At 35.0% G+C, this 25461-nt stretch overlaps 1 protein-coding gene across 1 annotated transcript in view; it reads right to left on the reverse strand.

Annotated features, from left to right (window-relative positions):
* Positions 1–529: 529 nt before the first annotated feature.
* The window catches only part of LOC149803914 (histidine ammonia-lyase-like), a 28221-nt gene continuing 3289 nt past the window's right edge, over positions 530–25461 (reverse strand). Inside the window, exons 3-22 of the mRNA XM_089951461.1 lie at positions 23002–23020; positions 20107–20181; positions 18337–18409; positions 14326–14392; positions 12986–13023; positions 12402–12527; positions 11776–11915; positions 10959–11006; positions 10474–10525; positions 9872–9967; positions 8043–8138; positions 7158–7216; positions 6099–6179; positions 5589–5654; positions 4898–4976; positions 3730–3816; positions 2881–3015; positions 2172–2280; positions 1298–1367; positions 530–919 (exon numbers count right to left, since the gene is read on the reverse strand). Of these exons, the coding sequence (XP_089807587.1) occupies positions 764–919; positions 1298–1367; positions 2172–2280; positions 2881–3015; positions 3730–3816; positions 4898–4976; positions 5589–5654; positions 6099–6179; positions 7158–7216; positions 8043–8138; positions 9872–9967; positions 10474–10525; positions 10959–11006; positions 11776–11915; positions 12402–12527; positions 12986–13023; positions 14326–14392; positions 18337–18409; positions 20107–20181; positions 23002–23020 (1672 nt within the window). The 3' untranslated portion in view covers positions 530–763. The remainder of the gene's footprint in view (positions 920–1297; positions 1368–2171; positions 2281–2880; positions 3016–3729; positions 3817–4897; positions 4977–5588; positions 5655–6098; positions 6180–7157; positions 7217–8042; positions 8139–9871; positions 9968–10473; positions 10526–10958; positions 11007–11775; positions 11916–12401; positions 12528–12985; positions 13024–14325; positions 14393–18336; positions 18410–20106; positions 20182–23001; positions 23021–25461) is intronic.

Genomic DNA, 25461 nt, shown 5'->3' on the forward strand with positions numbered 1-25461 from the left:
TGAGGAACATTCTGGCTTATTAATAAAGTGATATTGCATCTGATTGGCTGAGCATGTTAAGAGTTTGTAGAACGTATCTTTAAACATGATTTTGTCCAGTACATTGGAAAGGCTGTATTTGCAAAACTTTGACATGCTTAAATGCGAGTGTTGTCGGTGCAGATGAATGAAGGTTGTGGCAGATGAGTGAGTATGCTTCCTCTTTCATGTGAGTGAAACGCAATCAAGCCTCAGTAAGCAGCTTAGCGATAGCAGGCACACCTGTGCCTCCTGTTCTTTTTTTATTGTTGTTGTAGTTGCTGTATTCGTTGTTGTTCATTTTTTGTAGCCGTGAAAGCAGTGCCTGAAAAGGTCTAATGATATTCCCACTGATGCCTGGAAAACAGTCAATAAATTCGTGTCAATAAGATTTCAACCCAATTTTCTCCAAACATTTTATTAAGAAACTCTAAAAGGTTATATCAGTAAATATTAAGCACCAATGTCGTGGCAAACATTAAGAGCTACAGCAAGCAGGGTTAATAATGTCTTCTATCCAACTAGGGCAGGAGCGTCCAACCTTTTTTTGACTTGGGGCGAGCGAAGTTAATTTCATTTTTAAATGTTCTAATCAAAGGAACAATATCTAGACGACAGGAACAACAGGAATTGTAATACAAGTAAAGTTTATCCATGTATATAAAGCTAGCATCGATTTGCAATAAAAGTTTACTTGTGTTAAGCTTTTGGAACAGCTTTTTTATTTTTATTCAGATCACCAAATCTACTCGGTTTTCTTATGAGTTCGTTTCCTTTTCATCGGACTTCCATTCATAGCGCCAACTGCTGATTTCTGAGAGGTTGTAGGGGACATCACTCGTGTTTCTATGGCTTGCTTGGAATGGTAATTATCGACGAATGGTTTCACAGTTTTCCAGACCTGAAAAAGAAATATTTGCCTTGCATATTTATGAACCACAAACGACTGAACTGGAATACAAGTTTTATTTGAAAAGTTTTAAACCCAATTTTATTAGGAACGTTTAAATGACTATTCTTTGCATACGATTTCCACAAGATCTAAACTACTTTAATGTAATGTATTCTGATTTAGGCCCGCCTTTCTAAGAACGAATTGCAAATGTGGAGAATATTTCACAGTACAAGTAAAGTCTTAATTTGTATTCGCATCTATTTGTTTATAACCAAAGTAATGTGTAATGCATACATCTGTACTTAAACAAAAATTTTGCTTGATATACAATACAAGACCTTTATCTTAGCAAAAAGGCTGAAAATGTGAATGTATCTATCATACCTCTTCTTGCTGAAGCAACTTTGTGGCGGCTTCTATATCTGGAGCCATGAATCTATCTTTATTCCATGGTCTATAAAAGAAAATCAGATTTTATTCTCTAATCATGAAAAAAGAATTCATTATTGTCTATGCCGTAATTTGTGGATCTAATTAATAATTATTTTGGGCAAGAAAAAAAAAATTCCTATATAAATTTGACAATAAGCTTTTGTTCATTGTTTTACTATTTCAACCAAAATTGTAAACGATATCTCTCTAGTTATCTTGAGTTGAATGCCGTTGAAACGGCAGTAAATAGAACTGGTACTTAATCTCGATCCTTAGTGTTTCCAGTTTAATTTTACATCCGTTATTATCGTTGGCAATTTTAATTTAGCATTTTCATTTTTTTTTTATAGTCATTTCTAGTCCTACATGTAAGACCTCGACGCTGATATTTATGCTGTGGGCGTCAAGCACCAAAACAAGAACAACATGCGTTACATCTTACATTGTAGGACTAAGTCATTTCATAATATTATGAAATACGAACCATTCATTGCATTGATTGGAATGTATAAATCGCTGACTACACTCGCCGTCATAGTAGGTACAAACAAAAACGGCTTTATTGCCTTCCAATTTATTTTACAGATGAAGGTCCGTTTATGGCTAGAGGTACTTATATTTTCTGGATGCGTTTGATACACGTCTTTTCTTTCGATGCTAACGTTTTTTGCTAAGTCGTAAAACTCGTCATCGTGTTTTGGCATAACCATGAAAAGATATACCAAAACTAAAAGTGAATTTGTTGTATTACAAGTAGGTAATAACTTTAAATAATTGATTGAAAACATTTAATTGTTAAGCCTAAACTCCTGATAAAAGTACTTACGCAACAACTTTACGGACTAGGTTGTAGACAGCTTCTAAAGGTGCAGTGGTCTTCAGAGGTCTCAAAAATTCGATTGCTTGACAAGCAGCCAGCAATTCTATCGCCAACACTGCGAAAAGAAAACAAATAAATAGTTAGCAGAAAAAAATGAACATTTTCAATGTGAAAAGGAAGTACATTGTATTGTTGGCACTGATAGTGCGATAACTATAATCATAACCATGATAAATATAATCATAACCATGATAACTATAATCTTAACCATGATAACTATAATCATAACCATGATAACTGTAATCTTAACCATGATAACTATAATCATAGCCATGATCACTATAATCATAACCATGATAAATATAATCATAACCATGATAACTACCATGATAACTATAAACATAACCATGATAGCTATAATCATAACCATGATAAATATAATCATAGCCATCATTACATTGCTATTTATTTGTGCAAAATATTTACTACAAACAGCTAACACAACGTTAGATTCATTAATAACATTGGACAAACTTCACTGACAACACAAGTTACCAAACTAAATTCGCTTGTATTGCAGATGTGACAAAACCTGAAACAACGAGATGTTTTCTTTGTCAGAGTTTCTGCCATTACAAACATATTTTCAAAACTTTAAACGTGTAGGAATTTTAATTTAGACAAAGATCAAAATGAGAACTTGTTTAATCTGTACCTTGTTCCACGTGTTCCACAACTCTCACACACTTCCTGGCTGAAAACCCTCCCATGGACACGTGATCCTCAGTTCCAGCACTGGTGCTCAGGGAGTCAACGGAAGCTGGATGGCACAGAACTTTGTTTTCCGATACTTAATATATAAAGATGCTTGTCAGAAATATATGTGCAAATGATGACTTTTGAGGGCAAATAAATTCTATCATTATTTTATGGACTCCATTGCTGCACTTACGCCATGACTGGGAAGAATGGTGACCTGATAAAGGAACTAATCATACATTTGGATTTCATGCCATTTTGTTTTCTTAATGCTAAGTTTCAGTGCTCGGTGGATGGAAGAGCACTTTTTATTCGAGGATGATTTTTCCCTATGCGTGAAAGAGATTACATTTCGGCAGTATTCCTTCAAGTAGAAACATTCAACTAATGGGGCATAAGATTGTCAGGGCAAGAAAATAATAAATTTAGTTAAAATATACCACAAATCAAGGAAGACAATTTGTTGACATTTGCAATTAATGTCCGTTTATGAGTCCTCACTAACTTTATCTTTTACATGTAGGTCAAAATATAGTGTTTCTCCACATAATATAAATATTAACTCACTTGTTTATTATTGTTCCAAAACTTGTAACTTTCACGTCTCGTGTTATAAATTCCACCGAGTGATTTTAACATGTGAGTCCAAAATTTGTCTTAGATACGGTGCTGAGTTTAGTTTAAACTGTTTATTCCACAGACGAAGATCTTGTTTATCTAGATACGTTGGAATACATTTGAATTTGCGCCATTATTAGTCTTTGTGTCGATACATACATACATACATATATACATACATACATACCCAATGCAGCCGCTGTGCAATGTGCAATCATAAATCCAGAGTTCAGCCCGCCATTTGATGTCAGGAATGCTGGCAGCTCGCTGTAGGCTTGAAAGAAAAAAATCAGTTTATATTAGTATATTGGGTAAATCCGTACAGTAACAAACTTGTACTTATTAGGCTGATTCAACAAGAAATCGGTGATATTCATCTGTGCGCTGGTTTATTCGTACAGTACCGAATAGCCAGGCTCGTAGCTGCCTTTACGCAGATACGGAGCTGCCTACTAAAACTTTGACAAGAAAAGAAAACCCATTTCAAATAAATTATTTTAATTAGTTGTTAGTACTGCAGCCAACATTGATATATAAAAAAAAATCACTCCATGATTTCATGACCAGTGTTTACACTGAATATATACGCAGCCAGTTTGTTGATCGCTACGCAACCTGTGGAATGCCTTCGTCATTCTAATACTTAAGTATGAACAAATATGGTCTAGCTACGAGCCCGATTGCATTCTTATTTGGAAAACTAACTATAGGTTTATTCACATAGTGCAATACTACATGTGTATTAAATATAGCTAGCAAGAAGAAGATCCCATCGATGATGTCATAAGAAACAAATCCTTAATTATATATTTGCATTATAATATACATGTATGAGGTCTTTACCACTGTCTTCCATCCAAAATAAGTAGGGTTCCATATTCTGTGAAAATTTTATATCGAATAACAGACATTTCGTACATCATATGTCTTGTCAGAAAATTAAATACTGAAATTTATCAGACCCAGGCAGTGTACAACACTGACGGAAGAAGATTTTCTAAGAAGTCTTGTACATTAGCAATACCATTTAAACACGTGCATGTCATGTTCAGTTAGGGTTTAAAGACACTGTACACGTAGAAATGTAGTTTCATGCGATGCATATCCTTCTCGATGAAAACAGATGTTCTTTGATGCGAAGACTGTTAGCATTTGAGTCAAATACTGCTATTTTCAACGCCATCAGTAGTTCTTTCCTTCTCAACATAGTTTTAAATGGTTGGTCTAACAGAAGCTTTCATTATGCTTTGTCAACCATACTCTACTAGACTCTGTGAAGCGTCAAACGTTTCAAAGTTTCAGGTATTCAAAATCCAATGCAAATTATTCCAGCTTCAGACAATAATAATTTGAACCTGGATTCAATAGACGTTCTATTCTTCGCTCACTGATGCTTGACAGCTCATGGACAGCGATTGCAAGGTAATCCAGGACCTTCAAAAGCAAAATATTACACGAATTATCATCAGATAAATTGTGAAAGGAAGTTGAATACTTCGCTGCATGTGGTTTATATTTCTATTCAACGTGTTTTATAAGTGGCGTGCTCATGAACATTACATTTGTTTTGTTCAGTACATAACTACAAATGACTCCATACTTCAACAATATTTCTACATCACTTTGTTATGTGTTATGCAACGATGAGGCTTGCTGCTATTATGACAATGTGGCTAACTGCTATTTTATGAGAAATTCGTTATAACTAATCAGCGATAATTTTATGCTGTAAAATACATTTTATAGTCTATGCAAATGCTATAGCTGTGTTGAGTTTCAAAGGTAATTAAATTTTAGTTGAAAAAGATTACGTATCTATATTCTTGAACAAAATGTGTTTAAATTCTTTTCAACCATTCTAACAAAATTCATTTTACAACCACGATGCATCCTAACAATCCACACCTTGATGACAGTTGCTGGACCGGCGACAGAATAAGAACTGTGACGTACCTTTGCCGGATATTATTAAACTTTACAAGTTACCTCAGAAGTTACCAACCCATGCATTGCTGGGTAGGTGGTAGAAGATTATCTGTCACGTACCTTTGCCGGATATTCCCCATGGAAGTTTCCTCCAGATATTATCTCCCCCGAATCCACAAATACCATCTGAATACCATCAAGGAAAAATTTACTGTATTCTAATATTCTGCAATGATGTGTGCTATGTTTTGTCTATTAAACAAGAACAGACTCAGCTTCTCTTTATAATGCCACAATATCTAGTTTCAGAATCTGATTTTTTTAAAAATTTTCTTAAAGAACTGTTTAATCAAAACGGGTCTGTATCGTACACATGCAAAACGCTCGCTCTTTACATCTACGGTAGTGTTTTTGATGCCAGTTTTGCCTTAAGCAAGGACATTGTTTGTCCTTTCAAGGTCAGTTGTCTCCGCAGGGTTCTCGGTTTCATAACCTTCGAGGTCCAAAACCAACACCTGCGTTGAAGAGAATACTGGTCACGTGCTATTACAACTTCCTGTATAATCAATATAAAAATTAGTAGAATTTAACCTTTTTAACTGTTCAAGACTGACATGATGGAAAGGATACTGGATTATCCGTAGCACTGTTGACTTCTGTGGTTAGGACCCCTTTTACGAAATCCACTGTATCGTTCACTATACCGTGTACCTGTTAGGATATGAAAAAGATGTATTGAATATACCACTACCCCTTATATTAAATTTTCCCTTTGTTTTAGAAGAATCTTGTTGATTTTGAGAAACGCTTTTTATTCGACGAAGACTATAATACTGCTTTGCTAGAACATATAATATCAAAATTTCAACAATGTTAGAACATATAATATCAAAATTTCAACAATGTTAGAACATACAATATAACAATTTCAACATTCTATGGAATACTTCTGTAGCCATACATTGAGGTCTGGAATGATACAGTTACAACACTTTGTAAAGCGGACATGCATATGTTTGTTAAATCAAATGACAACAAGGAACTAAATCAAAACTGTTTACAACCATGAAAAATATGAAAACGAATCATGAGGCTTGTTTGGTGACCAGTTTTAAAAACATTATAGATACTTTCTAGGACGCGTGAATAAAGAAGTAAATTTGATTTAATTGTTTTTAACTTTTCACACACACACACACACACACACACACACACACAGAGAGAGATAAATAAATAAATATATATATATATATATATATATATATATATATATATATATATATATATATATATATATATATATATATATATCGGCTTCATTTCCGATATATGCATTTCATTATATCATTCTAATATAGTACGATAATAGTGACTATTGACCCCAACATTTACAGCTTATCTCTTCACCACGTTCAAGCTATCCACGAGGTTTGAATTAAGTTTTGTAAAATATGACTACTGTTACTGTGTGGAAACAATATTTGTACTTTCAGTTACACTGTCATTCACGTTTGAACTTTGAACCCCAAAATCAAAGGGTTTCTTCCTTACTGTTGTGTAAGCCATCCAAAAAGTTTGGTAAACGTAGATCGTTCAGCAACAAAAAAGGTAACAGGCAGATGTAGGTACGTACGTACAGTCAACGCCACATCATGATGTTCCTCCTTTTTGCGTACGTATAAAACCTACCTGTGGTGAGCATCTCAGGGTGTATGCATCTTGAACTCGGTCACAAAATCTATGGTTCTCTGAATGTTTAATTAAGAAAATACAATGTTTAGTCAATGTGTGGCAAATGAGAATTAATTAATTAAAACTAAGCTCCAAAAGTTTTAGTATTTTAAGACTGATGATGTCTTCCACAATCAGACTGGTGTGTGTGTGTGTGTGTGTGTGTGTGTGTGTGTGTGTGTGTGTGTTGAAAATGAGCATTGATACTATAAGATTATTTTGGTATTTAATAAACAATACTGTAAGTTGGTTATAAAGTTTCACTTTTGTATTCTAAGGAAAATAAATTATTTGCTGAATGTTACAAAACTATATAGTTTTTATATTAGCTATCCAAATAATCCAATACAACATTTAAGTGTCATTGATTACTTGTATTCTTTTCCGATTAAAACTCTAGTCATATGTAAAAGCAAATTTCAATTGCTCTTATCGATTTTCACATATTATAAATATTAGTATGGCGAGAAGCAAATTTAGGAGTTTGCAAAGAAAATTATTATATACTTTGAGTTTTTTTTATAAATGATTGATATTATTCCTGTACCATAATTTTGCCTGCAGGTACCAATATTGTTTGCTGGACCCATGCACGTCGCATGCTCAGTAGATTTAGAGTAAATTAATATAAGCAATACCTTCCTCGTTGTCATGGTAATGCACGAATTATACAAAAAAAGATTAGTTCTACCTCATCTATTAAAGTACGTCCATGATAGCGGTGGACTCGTGTTATCAGTTCAACATTTAAAATGAATGTTGCAAACGCTGTTGCAAGATCAAGAACAATAAACGGTACTTCGAACCTCTTTCTAATCAAATTCAACACCGGAATCTACTGACCTGCAATTTCTGAAGGATGCGTCTCAGAGTGAAGAAGCGAGCGTAATCTCGTAGCCACCCGTATCTGGCCTTTGTGAGGTCGCACCCTGTGAATATCTACGGGTAAAAATGTTGATCATTAATTAATTGACGAATATGATATTGATAGAAAAGCTCAATAAAAAAACCACTTCCTTATTTTAAGAAAAGTCTTATCATATTTTTCAGTGTCCTGGTGCAAAATTTTGTTGATAATTTTGTACTACCTTCTGTCATGGTCAGCGTGATACGTAACCAGTAAGACTGACGTATGGGCTAGGTTCGCAATATATTTATGCCTTCTAAGGATGGGATGTGCTCTGTTTGGAGGCATACGTGGATGTATAAGGTGAATTTTTATTAGTGTCTGTTCTTTAACGGTGAGATAAATGGAAGAGGCCAATGTTAGCCTAGGGTCACATAGCGGAAATTGACATCTGAGACAAGCCAGAGGCAATTTGGGGAAATCTTTGTCCATTTGAAACAGGTGTCATAAAATGATATTTTCCAAAATAGTTATTAATAAAAGCGGTCTAGAGAGAATTATCTGACTGAGATGGCAGTGTTAGAATTTTTGGCGGTTAGAGAAAGTAGTCCTGATTGGCTAAGCTAAACAAAGGGGGGGGGGGGTCCCAGACGAAATTCAATATTTTAAAGTAATCTATCTCGCGAAATTATTCTGTATGAGTTTCTGTGGGAAACCAGAATTTAGCTAAGAGGAAAATAAATAATTAATTTATATCGTTAAATTACAAGGGACATGGGAGTCTGAAAATTTTAGAGACTCAAAACAAGACACAATACAGAGGGAATTATCTGATGATGAGCGAGGGAAGCACCAAGGTATGGTCTCAATAACATACAATATGCACTGATGTAAGTTTGTAATTATTATTTTAATTTATTCCTTTTAAATTCATAGTTCATTTTTCTTTGTCTTCAGAAATTACGATCCGAAAATAACTGACGTGTGAAACGAGTGGGAATAGTGCTTCATCACAGGAAAAGAAACAAGAGTGACCAATGTTTAGGCTGTGTATTTTATTTTTTTGAAGGAAAATAGGTCAACACCTGTACTGCACAGTACAAAAGGGCGCAGTCTACAACAAAGACAGTTGACGGCCCGAAGAGGCAAGAGGAAGTGAGAGAAAGCAGGAAAACAAACACGGCAACACCAACAGTGATCAGGAAAAGACCGGAAGCAACCAGGTGATGCTGAGATGTTGACAATTTGAGTTCTATCAGTCACTCGATAATATGATGAAATTTGTTGTGTCGGTGTAAAAGAACGGCTAATTTAATTTTGCATACATTTTTTAACTATTTCTAAGAGACAGTGAATCATTAAAAAATGCCATATGTTCAGTTTCATTTTGTTTATGTGATTGATTAAATTTTTATTTTTTACATATGGGATGTCGTGTTATTCCATTCTATATCTCTTCTATTCCATCCATTAATTTCATATTTTATTTGGTTATTCGTTCCGGGCATAACACCATGTTCGATCATCTCACTGAGTCAAAACCATGATAACCAAAACAATCTAAGAAGTGCGGAGATTACACATCCCCACCTTCTGACACTGAAATCGCCCAACATGAAATATACTGCCATATTTGATAATGTGCTATATTATATTTGATTCATTCACGGTTACTAGTAATAATTTTGGATAGATTTCTTTCAGGATAGCTAGCAATTTATCAAATGTCAGTCCGTGGGCCACATCCTTGGAGTTATGCTCTCTCTCTCGTTCGCGCGCAAACACATATGTATATTACAAGAGCAAGCGTACAAAGAACACTCACTGCTGTCAAAGGCACGAGTAGTCCCCTTCAAGACATCAAGAGTGAGAGCGGCAATAACATCTGCTTGTCTACATATAGATTCTGCTCTTTCAATACCTGTTTGGTAAAACAAGAAATACTAGCATGTGAACCTATTTACGTACACCGTTTATATCTAGAGTATGTTAATGACAAACTAGTTGTAACATCCAAAGTAGAAACTTTAATTTAGATGCTGATAACAGCAACGAAAAACGATAAGAATGAATTCAATACCAATTTATGGTAGTATCATGATTCAGCCCACCCAGCCCCGAAAATCACAGTTGGATATACCTTTACGCACCCTATACTATTTATAATTGTATTACTCGTGTTTTCATCTTTACGGTGGCTATTTCATTGTGAAAATACATAAACAATACTCTCTACAAATTCACTTTATATTGATCTTTTTGTTGAAGTATATTATCTTAGATCTAAACACTTAATGACGATATATTCATGGCAGCTGTCCTAATTCTTTTTACAGTCCAAACTAATTTCAATATTTTGTTGGAGAGGGGTGAATGGGTATGCATCTATTAAATAGATGATTTGTAATACATCGTGATAATACTCACATTCTGCTCCCAAGGACGTAATCAGCTGAGTCCCATTGATTAAAGCCAAGCCCTTTAAAATCAAAGAAAGTCATAATTAGTCTGAGTCCCATTGATCAACGCCAAGCCCTTTATAATCAAAGAAAGTCATAATTAGGTTCGCTTCTATAGTAGAATCTACCCGTACAGTGCGTTCAAATTTGACTTCGATTTATTTATTTATTTATTTCAAAAGACATCGACCGCTAATATGATTTATAATGCAATCAACTTTAGAAGAATCATACCACAATATTAATATGTTTGGTTTTCATTTCGAATGTCAGTGTTTTGTTTGCTTGCTTTTGTTATTTATTGTGGGACTGTGTTGTTTGTTTGTTTTTGTTTTGTTTAATTTCTCTACAAATACACAATTTTATTAACGCTCTTCAGTATGTGTTCTTTCTTCAGCGAAACATTTGCTATCGAATAATCGAAGTGAATTTTTTTCCCCTCAAAAGTCTTACCTCCTTTGGCCCAAGCTTGATTGGTTCTAGGTTATTGGACTCAAGGACCTTGAAATGTGCAATAAATAATGGTAAGAATTATTTCAAATACTTGTATAGTCTGTTATATCTTTTTTCAAATGGGTAGAGTTTAACATGACATCAGTTATAATCTCCTTATTCCAAGTGACTACACATTGAAGTAGGTATTGGGGTACCGTAAAAAGTTAAATGTGACAATAAAAAGTATACTACTGATTTTAGGAACTGGATAAACTCTCTGAAATTACAAATAATGTATCTTGTACTTTACATGATACCACCCTTTGCAGACGCCCTATTCAGAACTGGAAACGTCTTTCCGACACGTGACTCGCGTGTGAGGTAGGGCACTTCTTAACTATTAATGCTGACAGTTGTCCGTATTACTGGGATTACAATCCATTATAATTCTCTGCAAGGGTGAAGATCAGATAATGCTACCTTTTTGTGGGGTGTTTTCATGACAATCAAAATTAAACACAAAACATACGTTGATTTTATATGATTTTATGCACTAGGACGTAAATCAATTACATAATTTAACTCTGTGTATATTTGGTAAAATGTATAACAAGTACGAAACTTGCTTCCGTCGAGATGGTTTTATCAATAGCAACGAAGACTTTTGCTCCACATCATCTATGCAGTCTTGTAAGTCTATCATTAAAAAGTAGAAAGGACAGAAAATGGAAACAATAATTTCTTCTAAACATTCAAGAAGATAACTATCTCTTGCAAAGATGTTTATAACATTAACTGCTCGCAAATAGATAAATAACACTGCAAACAAGCATACATATTTTGCTGCGGCCCAACCACTCTTCGGGCTCCACATCTTCCCCTCTCCCATCATTCCAAGCGCGAGATGTGCCAGTGGGGCCAGATCCCCACTAGCCCCTACAGTACCCTTTTCTGGAATCCAAGGCAGGCAGGAGGCTACACAGTACAGACGAGAAAAGAAAGAACATCAGTAGTCACCATCGAATAAATATTATACATATTGATATTCGCTTCTTAATGCTGAAGATATTGTTATGAATGTGAAAATACAAATATATATCATAGAATAAATATACAATAAAATCCTCATTTCTATGCAGATCGGAGAACTATCAGATAAACATTGCTTTGCTCGAAATGTGGCATTCATTTGAATAGGTGCAAATAAAATCTGACTTGCATATTTTTCTGGGACAAGATATAAAGTTAAGAAAGGGTCCTTTACAAAGGTTGATAATATAGCTTATTGACTTATTTTCATGTATATATAATAAAATATAGTATGGCATACCCCAACAAAAGTAAATTAAAGGCTTCCAGTCTGTACTAAGCCAGCATAAGGAGCTAAACGATAATCTTTATTTTGGCGTTCTTTTCTTATGACAGAGATACAAGAGGAAAAAAGCCAGGATGTTTTAATACCATTAAAGGCATCGATGTACTGCTTGAGAGTAGTGAGTGATATGCCACTGTAGCCCTTGGCCAAGACGTTGATTCTCAAGGCAAGCAACATACGGGTCCTTTCTAGAGATAACGGCGGTCCCACGCCTGCAAATAATGATTGCTCATAGTAACTAATTTGAACAGTTTATTCTTGTACAAATGTAAACAAGGCTTTCCTTTCAAATATCAGAAGCTAGATCAGTTTAAATATATAAATAGAGTAAGGAAAATATTACTCGCGTGCTTTTCATTCATATACGCATTGAAAAAAATACCTAACACGTCAAACATTTTATTGTTGTTATTAAAAAAAAAAATTAAGACTTCCTTAATGTAGGGTATTACAGCAGATGTAGCTTTTTAATTTTGTGTTTGATTAGGGTACCTGGAGAAACATGTATCTCAGAACTCAACGATGCTTCAATGCGACTGTATATATATATATATATATATATATATATATATATATATATATATATATATATATATATATATATATATATATATATATATATTCTCTATGAATCAATATACAACGTTATTGCCATGGTAAATGTCTGTACCTGCGGCATGAGATCTAATCAGGTTCTCCTGCAGCTCTCTGAAATATAAATTTTAATTTTAATCAATCCATCTCCATCCAATATTTAAATTTATTAAATATTTAACTGTGAATTTGCATACGTGTTTCTTGAAAATCGGCTGTGTTTAAGAAAGCTAGCTACACTTTAAAATTCTTCATAATCGAAAATGATATATGATAGGTGCTAGACAGCTACCCCAGATAAATTAAACAATTTAACTGTGCATGTGTGTGTGCGTGATTTGGATTTTTAACGTAGCTTTAACAAATTTTCAATCATATCGCCACGATGTCTGCAGTGTGGCAGTATATAGTGATGTCTAGCACTGAGAAATCATGCCTCAGACATGTAGCATCATGTCCCATCCATCACATTATCCTAACATCCGGCCGACCAGTCCTAAGACTAACCTCTCAATGCTGAGCGCCTAGCGAGGCAGCTGTTAGTACCATTTTTATAAGTCTTTAGTATGACTTCAGCCAGTGTTCGAACCCGCATTTATACTGAGGATCTAGTTAATCCGGACTCCGTTTATACGAAAAATGGAATCTTCCGGACATATTTCAACGGGAACGGAATTTTTAAAATTAATTTTTTCCGTTAATCCAAAAGTCCGAGTTCCAGATCCGGAAATCAAAATCGAAAATCAAAGTGTAAAATTGCTATAAAATTTGCCTCTATGTACTGGAAATAATGTGTACAAAATAAGAAAATCAGAAGAATCGTATATATAGACAGTCGGATAACACAGATTCATCTACCCAAATTTGAGGTGCATCAGTTTATCAGTGTCTGATTGGTCGAATTATAGTGGCATGTTACAGTTATAAGTTGATCACGTAATCATGTGAATAAACAATGTCTGTGTTTGCTACTCGCAGAAGCTGGGATCAAAATCATCCATACTTCTGACATAACATATTTTTATTAAATTATTTGTGTCATTAAGTTTCTTTGTTGTTTACCAATTGTATGTAACAATCAGATTTTGATTTCTGTACAAATAAATTTCATTGATTTAAGCTTTGAACAGTATATAGCTTCGTTTCAGAATAAAAAGCTACGTCAACTATTGGCTCATTAGCACCTATAACAGTTGTAAAATATGACTTATAAAAATGACACACACACAGACATATTTTTGCCGTAGCAACTGAGCAAATGGGACTTGGAAATACATTGCAAAATAACAGTCATATGATATCTAACATAAATCAGGTCCTTAAAGTAAATATAGACAAAAATTTAATTTCCTTTACATCCTTACACTGTTATGCTTTATTCGGAAAACAAAATATGTAAAAACTCAACCAACTTACTCCAATTTATCCTTGCTGATCACGGTTCGGGCAAACTTTCCAAATCCGGTAGTAATACCATATGCAACTGACAAATAAATATTAAAAATGCAGTGATTTAATGATTTAGTCATAACTCACATTTTTTTACCTTATACAATTTTAAAAATTTGAATACATTTTCAATACTTTACATTTCCGTTTGTTTGTACCACCCTACTGATTTCAAAAACGAGAATGTTTAATGTGATAAAAAGTGCACAGAACTAAGTCAATTCAATCATTGATTTATAATTTCTAACCTGACTGTGGCCAGAGTGGCACTAATGCTGGCATCACCTGCACCATTTCATGCTTAACGGACTTTCCATACTAACACGGCGCCATATTGCGTACACTATAGGCTAGTTCATTTCCATCAGACAACATAATGACGTAGTTCATCCTGTTCGGTAACTGCTGAATAATTGCGTAAATTACATAATAATAATAATAATAATAATAATGAGGACTTTGATTAGCGCCTAATCTTTAGAAACTCTAAGCGCTTTACAACATTAGACAACACCTATAAGATAAAAATAATATAATAATATTATTACAAAAACAAACACCATGAGATTAGAAAAACATTAAAAAATAAAAAACATGCTGAGAATATTTCAGGTAGGAAACATTATTAGATCTTTAAGTCTGTTCTTGCTGTCGAAATAAGTGAGTTTTGATAGCCCTCTTGAATGTGATCACTGTGTCTTTGTGTCAAAGTTCAGTGGGCAATTCATTCCACGTTGCTGAACCTTGGTATGCAAAAGAACGCTGTCCATATGACTTTGTTTTCACAGTGGGAATAATGAGTATACGATTGTCAGAAGAGGAGGTAAGTATCTTGCTGGTGTGTACACATGAGTGAGGTCAGATAGGTATGTTGGACTAGAGTCTGACAGTGAAACGTAGCACAGAGAACAAATTATGTGTTTGATTCTGGATCGAATGGATAGCCAGTGTAGGGTAGAGAGCAGCGGGGAGGTGTGCTCTGATCGTGGTACTCTACGTATGATCAGAGCAGCTGTGCTTTGAACTTTCTGAAGTTTCTGGAGTAGATATTAAGATGAACCGGACATAATTGAGTTCCAATAGTCCAGTCTTGAAAGTACTAATGAACACACAAGTGTTTCAGTGGCATCAACTGAAAGATATTTGCGAATTGAGCTGATGCGTCTCAGCTCAAGATATGCATCCTTGCATATGTTCATGACATGTTGGTGCAATGTGAGAGTACTGTCCAGAGTAACACCTAGATTTCGTACTGATTGTGTGAATTTAATGTTGGCGTTGCTGATATTTATTGTTTGAGGTAAAGGATGTGAATGAGAAAGTCTTTGTGTTGTGATCAGAATGACCTCAGTTTTATCATCATTCATCTGCAGCTTGTTCCATGTCATCCATGATTTCACATCAGAAATGCACCTCTCTACACCTTGGATGGTAGCACCAACTTCAGTTGGGTGGCTAGATTTGTATATTTGTGTGTCATCAGCGTACAATTGGTGAGACACTGGATGATGATCTATGACACTTGAGAGCGGCTGAGTGTAGAGAATGAAGAGAACAGGTCCAAGAACTGATCCCTGTGGAACACCACAACATAGATCAACTGGGCTGGAGTGTATTCCATTTGCAGATACAATTTGTGTCCTTTTGACCAAGTAGGACTTGAACCACAGTAAGGCTGCATCATGAATGTCAAATATGTGCTGGAGACGGTGAAGTAATATATCATGGTCTATTGTGTCAAATGCCGCAGACAAATCAAGGAGGGTGAGGACTGTAATCTTTCCGCTATCCAACGCAGAGAGAATGTCATTATTACTTTTAGAAGAGTAGTTTCAGTACTGTGGCAAGGGCGATATGCAGATTGTACATTGCTAAAAAGACTGTTTGAATTTAGATGAGATACAAGCTGGGATAGAACACCCTTTTCTAAGATTTTTTATATGATTGGGAGATTAGAAACTAGGCGGTAGTTCTTTAAATAGTTATGGTATAGTGTTGGTTTCTTCAGCAGAGGCTTTGCAATGGCAGTTTGTAAAAATGATGAGAATTCCCCGGATGAGATAGAGAGGCATTAATAACATCAGTTAGTGAAGGCAATACTGGATCAAAGCACTCAAGCAGCAGTGATGTTGGAATTGGTTCAAGTTCACGTGACTTTGGTGCACTCTTCATCACGATTGTACGTACAAAATCCATAGATACAGGTTCAAATTCTGACAATGGTTGCCGCTCAAATTCTGTATCCCAACTGTATGGTGACGACGAGTCAACTGAAATTGTGGTGTCAAGCTTATCTCTGATGGTTTGTACTTTGTCACGGAAGAAATTTGCAAACATGTCCGGAAGGTCGACTGGAGAGAAAGTAGTTGGAAGTGGTGTTGTTCCTTGACATTAGCTTGTTAGTAATCTCGAAGAGCTCTTTGCAGCTGGAACATTCCATGATCTTAGTAGTGTAGTGGGCTAATTTCGCTGCATGGATATTTGTGACATTCTTCTTAGCGACTTCATAGATTTGCTATAACGTTGAGAATTTGGAATTATATCCCTCTGCATATATTAACATAGAAATTAAACCTCTTGTTAAATCCACATGAAAAGCAAATTTGTAGTTGTCATTATTTACCTTTGCTTGATTCCATATTGTAAATATCGGAAGCAGACGACATATGTATGTACATTTGTAGTCGTGTTACACCCCTTTGCTGAAAATGGACTTGTCCAGAAACTGGAAATGGATCCGAGCATGTCCGTCTATTACACTGAAAACTTCCGTTAAGCATGAAACGCGCATAACATGACGGTGTTAGGGCCAATCTACTCAGAGTCAGTTTAGAAACTATAAATCAATGAATGAATTGACTAAGTTCCTTGCACTTTTTATCACATTAAAGATTTCCATTATTTAAATCGTTAGGGGGGTACAAACAAACGGGTTTGTATTATCAGACTATAGAAACGAGTTAAGTGGTGAATTTGATTTTAATGGGATGTTCAGCTTTTGACTCTCACGGCAATTCTTCGGTAACAAACATGTACGTATCCTTTATACATAATTCTTTACAACAATATTGTCATTCCTTGAGTGTTAACATTTACCAGGAATATGCCAGAGAATATTTGCAAACATTTTATTTATAGAAAATTCATTTAAAATGTATAGGTAAAAATGTATATGATTGAGAAGAAGAAATAAATAGTACGATAAAAGAACATTTATAGCAAAGATTGATATGTATGACTCGTTACTCTCATTTATATAACATGGTCAATAACGGCCTTAGCAAACGCTGGGCCTTTTGAATTATTTTGGCGGGGCTCCCTGGATTTACACGTGGGTCCCCCTGTAGGCACGGCATTTGGAAATAAACTTTCAAACAAATGTTATATGATATTGTATATAAAATTTGTCTTCCATCCCTTTAAAATTACATTTTCTCAAAAGACATATTTTTTTAAAAATTACTAATGCGCGGGCCTCTGTGAGCGCGAGGCTTGAATGGAGCGTATCGGTCCAATTGGCCTAAGGCCGGCAATGATCATGGTCTGCCAACGAAAAATCAAGGTCGATAACTCCTAATTAATCACGTGCTCTTTACTGTGACATATTTGTTACTGGGTCATACTGACTAAAATGTACGCGGTCGATGTAACGAGTGCTGACTGTATCTGATATTGGAATATAAAGCAGGATCCCTGCTATGCTTAATATAAAACAGGTTGAAAATGAACTTATGGGAACTCTGGTGTTAAATTCAGCGTGCCGTCGGGTTTGGTTCGAAATTTTGGTGAGAACTGTTATTTATTTGTCAGGTGCAAATAAGGTCTGCTTGATGTGGGACAATGACTTTAATTAAAGGATCAGATTGTATCTCAAGTAATTACATCAAATAATTAAATATGATTTTACTCGTTACCCATCAAATAAGTGCCATTAGTTGCCTTATAATAAGTTCAACTATTAAATTCAAAGTCCGACACCTTGATTGTTTTCGACTAAGTCATCCACCAGATGTCGAGCTTTTATGACATTCTGCTCTGCTTCAGAGGTCAGCTGAAACATGAAAGTGAAATACCTGATAGAGATTGATGCATGTATTTTTATCATCTTAAATGTATCTATCATGTTTGTTTTTGATGCATGTATTTTTATCATCTTAAATGTATCTATCATGTTTGTTCATGTCATCTATGGACCCGCCATGATTTACTTTGCAATTAGGAAACTCGAAAACATCAGCAATTTTTAATCGATTAAGCTGCATTTTAATTCTTTCTACTATAAATGCATTTGACTTTGCCACAGAAATCATGAAACTAATTTACTTCACAACCATATTCATGATTTCATTATTTAAAATATGTTACGGAAATTTTCAAGTTGTAAAGACATGGAGCTGAACATGTCAAATTCGTGGCATTCTTGTACTAATTTCGAAGATACTGGTGTTTAAACTGACTAGATAATTCATCTGAAACGCGGTCAGTTGTTTAAATGTCTAAAATTTGTGCAGTTAACAAGATCAGTCATTGCTGACATGTGATTGATCAAATGTGAGGAGTGAAGGTAGGGTTAACTGACTATTTATTATGCTCCATTTGCTCATCAACATTATAAATTCTTTAAATATAGAGATTTGATGTCAAACTTGCATACAACACTGCGAAACACACACACACACACACACACACACACATATATATATAAATTTGCATAAAAATTATTCATTCACACCTTAACATCAGTCTTTGTGGTATCATCAATTTTGTTTGTGTTCAGAGGAATTATGTATTCAAATTATTCTTTGGAATTACAGAGTGGACATTAACTTTTGGAATCAAACATTATTCTGGGATTATTGAGGACTCATTCAAAGACATTCTGGATTATATTATAGTGATACATCAAGACTATCGATATATCGTCACATTCAAGACTATTGGTAAATCAGCACATTCAAGATTGTTTTTCTTTCGAAATACTCTATACTTTTAGACTTGTGATATAACTTTTATGATTATTTGATATGTGATTCACAATAGTTTAAGTTCCTCTTAAGTTTTCATTTTTCGAACTTAAATTATTTGTTACATTTTACAAAACCTTGTGGTTTTAATTTTTATGTTACTTTGTTTAAGACCATAGAATGTAAACAAGTGTAAATTGGTTAAAACGTGTACAAGTAATTGCAAGATGGATTTGAACATATTATATATTTAGAAATTCCAGGTGTCAGCTAGATCATGAACAAACAATAAGGGCATAAAAACTGTGACTGCAAGCCAAATGTCAATCGCTTCGCAATCTAACTGGTCAGTTGTCAATAAAGGGAAATAATATTTCATTGACAGTTGTTAACCGTTCAATTTCAACATTTTGAATCACAGGCCAGGAAGAACAGCGAATAATTGAGTACTCGAAACTGGTAATATATGATACAGCTATTTTGTATTGGAGAATTTGAGGATGTTAATCGTGGTTTCACTGTTGGATACTGAGTTCTACGTGTCGACGTCAAGCAAACTGATCCAGTGTATAACGTATTTCAATTCAAAAATGATTTTGCCACAAGGTGCGTCATTACCTCAAATGGCGTTAGCATTTCTGAAAATTTAATCGTTAACTTTACCGAAAGCTTTTTTAAACGCAGCTAATTTTGAAAGTGTTGGCATGTTAGAAGACACCTTATATTAGCAGATTTTCAAATTGTAGTTTGTTAAATGACATGTCAGTGAATATGACATTCTTACCGCAATCTTGTACATTCCTTTGCCAAGTCTGACCAGTTCATCTGTGTTCAAAGAACTGCCGTCAAGACGTATAAACTGTCACAAGAAGAAGAAAAAGACATCAATATGGAATGGCGATTAAACATCGTTGTGGAGCGGCCAAGTCTTAAAGATATAAGTGAAGAATTATTTCGTCCTGTTGGAAAATGTAGAATATTAAAGTCAACTTATTTAATCAAATCGATAAGTATTAAATCAAATAAAGCAAGGAGTCCAGAATTAAAAGTGTTTTATAATTACTGAAAATTTTCCAGCCTCGAAGTTACGAATTTGACTATCCATCTATATGTATATTTATTTCTTGAATACAAATTACGGCATGTTGTCGGAATCATGCAACAAGCATGCCTGCAAACACCTTGTCTTTCATAACGTACTTATCTAAATGGTTTATTGACGATGAAGTGTATACACTATACTGAAATAGCACTGTACGTCTGCTTTACCTCAGTTGGTATCCGCACGCTGTCTTCTGGTCTTACGTGTTAAGGAAAGGTAAGTGGATGCTTCCCGTTGTAAAGAAGATATTGTGTAAGAAAACAGAGGCTAGTTAGTTTGAATTACGACTTTCAGATGGAGAAAAGTCACTTTTGATATAAGGCTTTCAAACAGAGGCTATTCACTTTGAATTACGGGCTTCAAACAGAGGCTAGTCATTTTGAATTACGGGCTTCAAACAGAGGCTAGTCACACTGAGTTACTAGCTTCAAACAGAGGCTAGTCACTTTGAACTACGGCTTTCAACGGAGACTGATCACTTTGAAATAAAACTCCAAACGGAGACTAGACACTTTGAATTCCAGGCTTCAAACGGAGACTAGTCACTTTGAATTACCGGTTTCAAACGGAGAGTAATCACTTTCAATTACGGGCTTCAAACGGAGAGTAGTCTCTTTGAATTACGGGCTTCAAGGTCCTGCATGACTTATACGCTGCTATTCCACCATCTTACTACATTATTGACAATTTTAGTCGCCATTAACTTTCATCAGAAATTTCAATTTAATGATTATCAAAACTTCATACACTCAGCAACATGATTTGCAACAAATAGTGTTTAAACAAGAATATTATTGATATCTCAAAAAGTACCAAGAGATGACGCGACTGAACTTCCATGAATAAGGGTTGCAACTATTGTTTCCTATCTACAAAATTTTATATGTTCGGAACGTCATTCTGGTGCAGATGGTTAGAGTGCGTTCGCTAAAACAAATACGGAATTGCTGAAAGTATACTGTTGCTGCATAGTGTAATCTTATAATGAAAACATTTCGCATTTAAATTTGGTCTTCAGGATTTATATCTATACATAATACATAAAATGGTATCTGTGTTCAAATTATAACATCTTGTAATCATTAGCACAAAATGCGCATGCCACGTGCAGCTGAGAAATAATTTATGTTACAAATCAAAACTGGGTTCTTGTGACCTATAATCTATGTTTAGTTGGCCAATCTCAAACATATTGAGTGGTGTTACGGAAATATAGATCACATTCTGCTTCCTACCAACTCTAGTTTCATGACTAAGACATGAAAATATCCATGGGAGGTGTAGCAGGTGCGATTGCACAACTAATTTCACAAATTATGAGACGAAACTATCTCATCCCGTTTGCTGATACTATTCCTTTCAAACTTTATTTTATTTAGTATTTGAATTTTAGAGATGAATGCAACTTTATTGACGCTGATATCAATGTACACAGATTTTTAAAAAAAAACAACAACAATCTAAATGGAATTTTACTTCATGGCCTATATTTTGCTGCAGATTTTGCTATCAGGTTTTACATAGGCCTTAAATGTATGACATTCTTCGTAATTTCAAGGAATGAAAAGTTGAATAGTATTCTATAATTTAATACATTTTTCACTTTCTGTAGGGTATTATTTAGTTGTCTCTGAAACTTATTAAAATGGTTTGAGAGGAAGAGGAAAATTTTTATTGATAAAAACTGATGTGTATGATTTTCCTTAAACAAGAAGAATGTTTACTAGCATCAATGAAGTACAATTGGAATGGTTCTCAAATTATTTATTTGAACTTATACTTAGTTATGCAAATAACACATTTTTTACTGGACAGCCTTATCATATCTATGCCGAAAACGGTTGTTTTTTTTCTTTCTATTCCTTCCCATAATTGAATAATAATAATAATAATAATAATAATAATAATAATATCTTTGTTAGATATTTTGCAACATCTTCGCTGATAATATTATCAAAATAGTTTGAACATGTGTTTGTCTCGGTCATTATTCGATCTTTATTATCAATGCTAGGCATCACTATAAACTGCCACACTGCAGACTTCGTAGCGATATGACTGAAAAATTATTAAAGCTACGTTAAAAAGTCCAAATCACACACACACACACACACACACACACACACACTTATCGATAAAACTAGGTGGCTCAGGTTAGGAAATTCTTATCAGAAGCTATATAGTCGTCTACAGCGATTAATAGGACCTACTATTGTTTTCAGTTATTAATACCAGCAAGGGCACCGCTCCGACGGCCTAAGTGGTTAGAACTTTCGGAGATCGCGGGTTCGAACACCGGCCGAGTTATACCAAAGACTTGTAAAATAAAAAACAAATGGTACTAACAGCTGCTTCGCTTGGCGCTCAGCATTAAGTGGTTAGTGTTAAGACTGGTCGGTAAAGTGTCATGATAATGTGACTGGGTGGGACATCATGCTACATGTCTGCGGCATGATGCCCCAGTGCTATATATTATAAACTGTCACACTGCAGACATCGCAGCGATATGATTAAAAAATTGTTAAAGCTACGTCAAAAATCCAAATATCACACACACACACACACACACACACACACTCTCTCTCTCTCTCTCTCTCTCTCTGATTGGACAGCATACCATTTTATCGAGAACTCCATGGGAATGGTTAGCGGTCACATGTGATTGGCATATGCACGGGGTACAAAGAAGCAAGATATGTCTACGCACCTAGGAGTTTCAGACATTTGCAGTAGGTATTTAGCAGGAAAAATCTAACAAAAATAGCAATGAGACTCTCCTATATGTAAACGAAATAAAGTGTCAAATATATGGTACATTAAAGCAATGGTCCGAGTTTCCTCTGACCTTTCCCACGCCGATATTTGGATTGGTAATCTAGGGTACACAAGGTCAGAACACACTCCGTATTGATAATTCGCCAAAATTACGTTACGCTATAGAGGCGTTATATAGTAGATTTAACAGCGGTCAACAAAATTAAGCGACATTTTATCGAATTCTACCTCCCGATATCGATAAGAAGGATGTTTATCGTTTCATTCATAACAACAAAGCCAACTCACGGCACAATGTAAATAAAATCGCGATTTACTTATCAATAAACGGGGTCGGAAAGGTCAGAGGATTATTGGGCTAGAAAAGTACACGGATGTCACTTATACTTGTGGTAACTTTAACGCCATTTTTTCAGCACACGATAGGCTTTACATGGCGGCCAGTATGCTAGGTCGATGAAGAACCAATGACCCACAGGAAACGACCGGCGAGTTTTCTCATATGTTGGTCGAGCCGGGACTCGAACTTGAGACGTGTGAGTGATCTGTAAAGGCGAGCTCCTTAGACCACTCGGTATGTAGTCAGAAAGTAGTACAATAGCAAGCCGTGAAAGAAATCGTGCTCAGGATAAATGCATTATAAGCAAATACAACTTTTGTTTGAGATGATGTTGTCACCGTTCAAATTTGAGTGGCCTTCATATAATTTAATATACATTTACATCAGAGAATGTATCATCGATACAAAAAGTCAATTATACACAAGAGAAGACTACGGTTAACGGTACAATATACTCGTACTCCATGTTTTACAGTCCTCTGGACCCAGTTCTATATATAGATAATTTAATTTCTTTGTATAGAAACCATTTTTTATTCTTTCAGCCAGTGTCGAAAATTGTTTTTCTTCGTGCAGTCTGTATGACCGTGACCTTTGAACTGTTTAGGACAAAATGAATAAGATTATTTCTTATCCCAAGTGCAAGCTGTTCACAAAGTTTGGTAACTGTAGATGCTGGAAAACTCAATTTTTCGTGCGGACATCACAATATGGTGAAAGTACAATACAAATTAACAGCATCTGCTCATACAATGTCTCATAAGTGCATATGAGAGACCCGCCATTTAATTTCGCGGAGGGAAAGGGCTGTGATTTTTTTATTTAAAAATCTCACTTTTTGACAGCATTACTAAAACTAGTATTGCTATGATTTATAGCCAAACGAAATCCATGATATTAGTTATAAAACAAAATCACTTTACATATATGAACATAGAATATAGGCAGGCAGGCAGGCAGACTCATCATCATTAGAGTGTTCAGTAATCGTGCTTCTGATCCACGGAGTTAAATAAATGTTCTTTCAGTTGAAAGGGAAATATTAAAATCGTAAGCCAAAAGGTGGAGGTTTGGGGTCGTTGTAATTAACAAATGCCATGTGTTTAACATGGATACTCTCTTGTCTGTTACTATTCCTTGAAGTGTCCTTATTTGAAAATTGATACTAATGATATGAAAGGTTGATTTGTGGGCTTTAAAAAAAAGAAGACAGAGAGAGTCTAAAATGAGAAAATAAAAAAGAGGTAAATATCAATATAATGGAGACAACTGGGAAAACGTGAAGAACATTCTCGCCGAAACAAGCTGCTTTTTCTATGAAATTTACGGCCCGCAAAAGAAAACTAGGACAGCTGCGAGTCCAAGATTAGGTCAGAGATGCAAGTATGACCAACCCATAATTGTCAAATTTAAAAACATTAAGGAAGAGGAAAACGCTCCGCGAAAAAGCCCTGAACAATGAACTGTGAGAGAGATTTTTAAAAAATCACAGGACGTCGGCCGAGGCGAATCTACGTCTAATAAGGAAACATCCGATGCACCAAACACATTAAACAAATGTGCTTATACAGCGAGAGCATTGCAACAACAGATGCACATATTAGAAAGCTAAAGAAACAGTAGCTCGAAGTATACATATGTTACAGCTATATTTTATTATCAAAGGAAATGTGGGTACTTCAGTTGTGCAGGTGGCTTTAAAATATTTGATACTAAGGTAAACCTTCGTGGATTTCAAGAAGGCATTTGACAGGGTATAGCATGCAGCCTTGTGGGCGACCATGAGACTGTACAACATCAATGCCAACCTCATCACAGTAGAGCACCTCTATGACAAGGCCACCAATACAGTATACTTCACCGGCAGCATAGGGGAATAGTTGGAGTCAGACAAGGCTGTCTGCTTTCTCCCAAACTATTCA

Source organism: Sinohyriopsis cumingii, chromosome 3 (assembly GCF_028554795.1).
Source record: "Sinohyriopsis cumingii isolate HCF-2022 chromosome 3, ASM2855479v2, whole genome shotgun sequence".
Lineage (NCBI taxonomy): Eukaryota > Metazoa > Mollusca > Bivalvia > Unionida > Unionidae > Sinohyriopsis > Sinohyriopsis cumingii.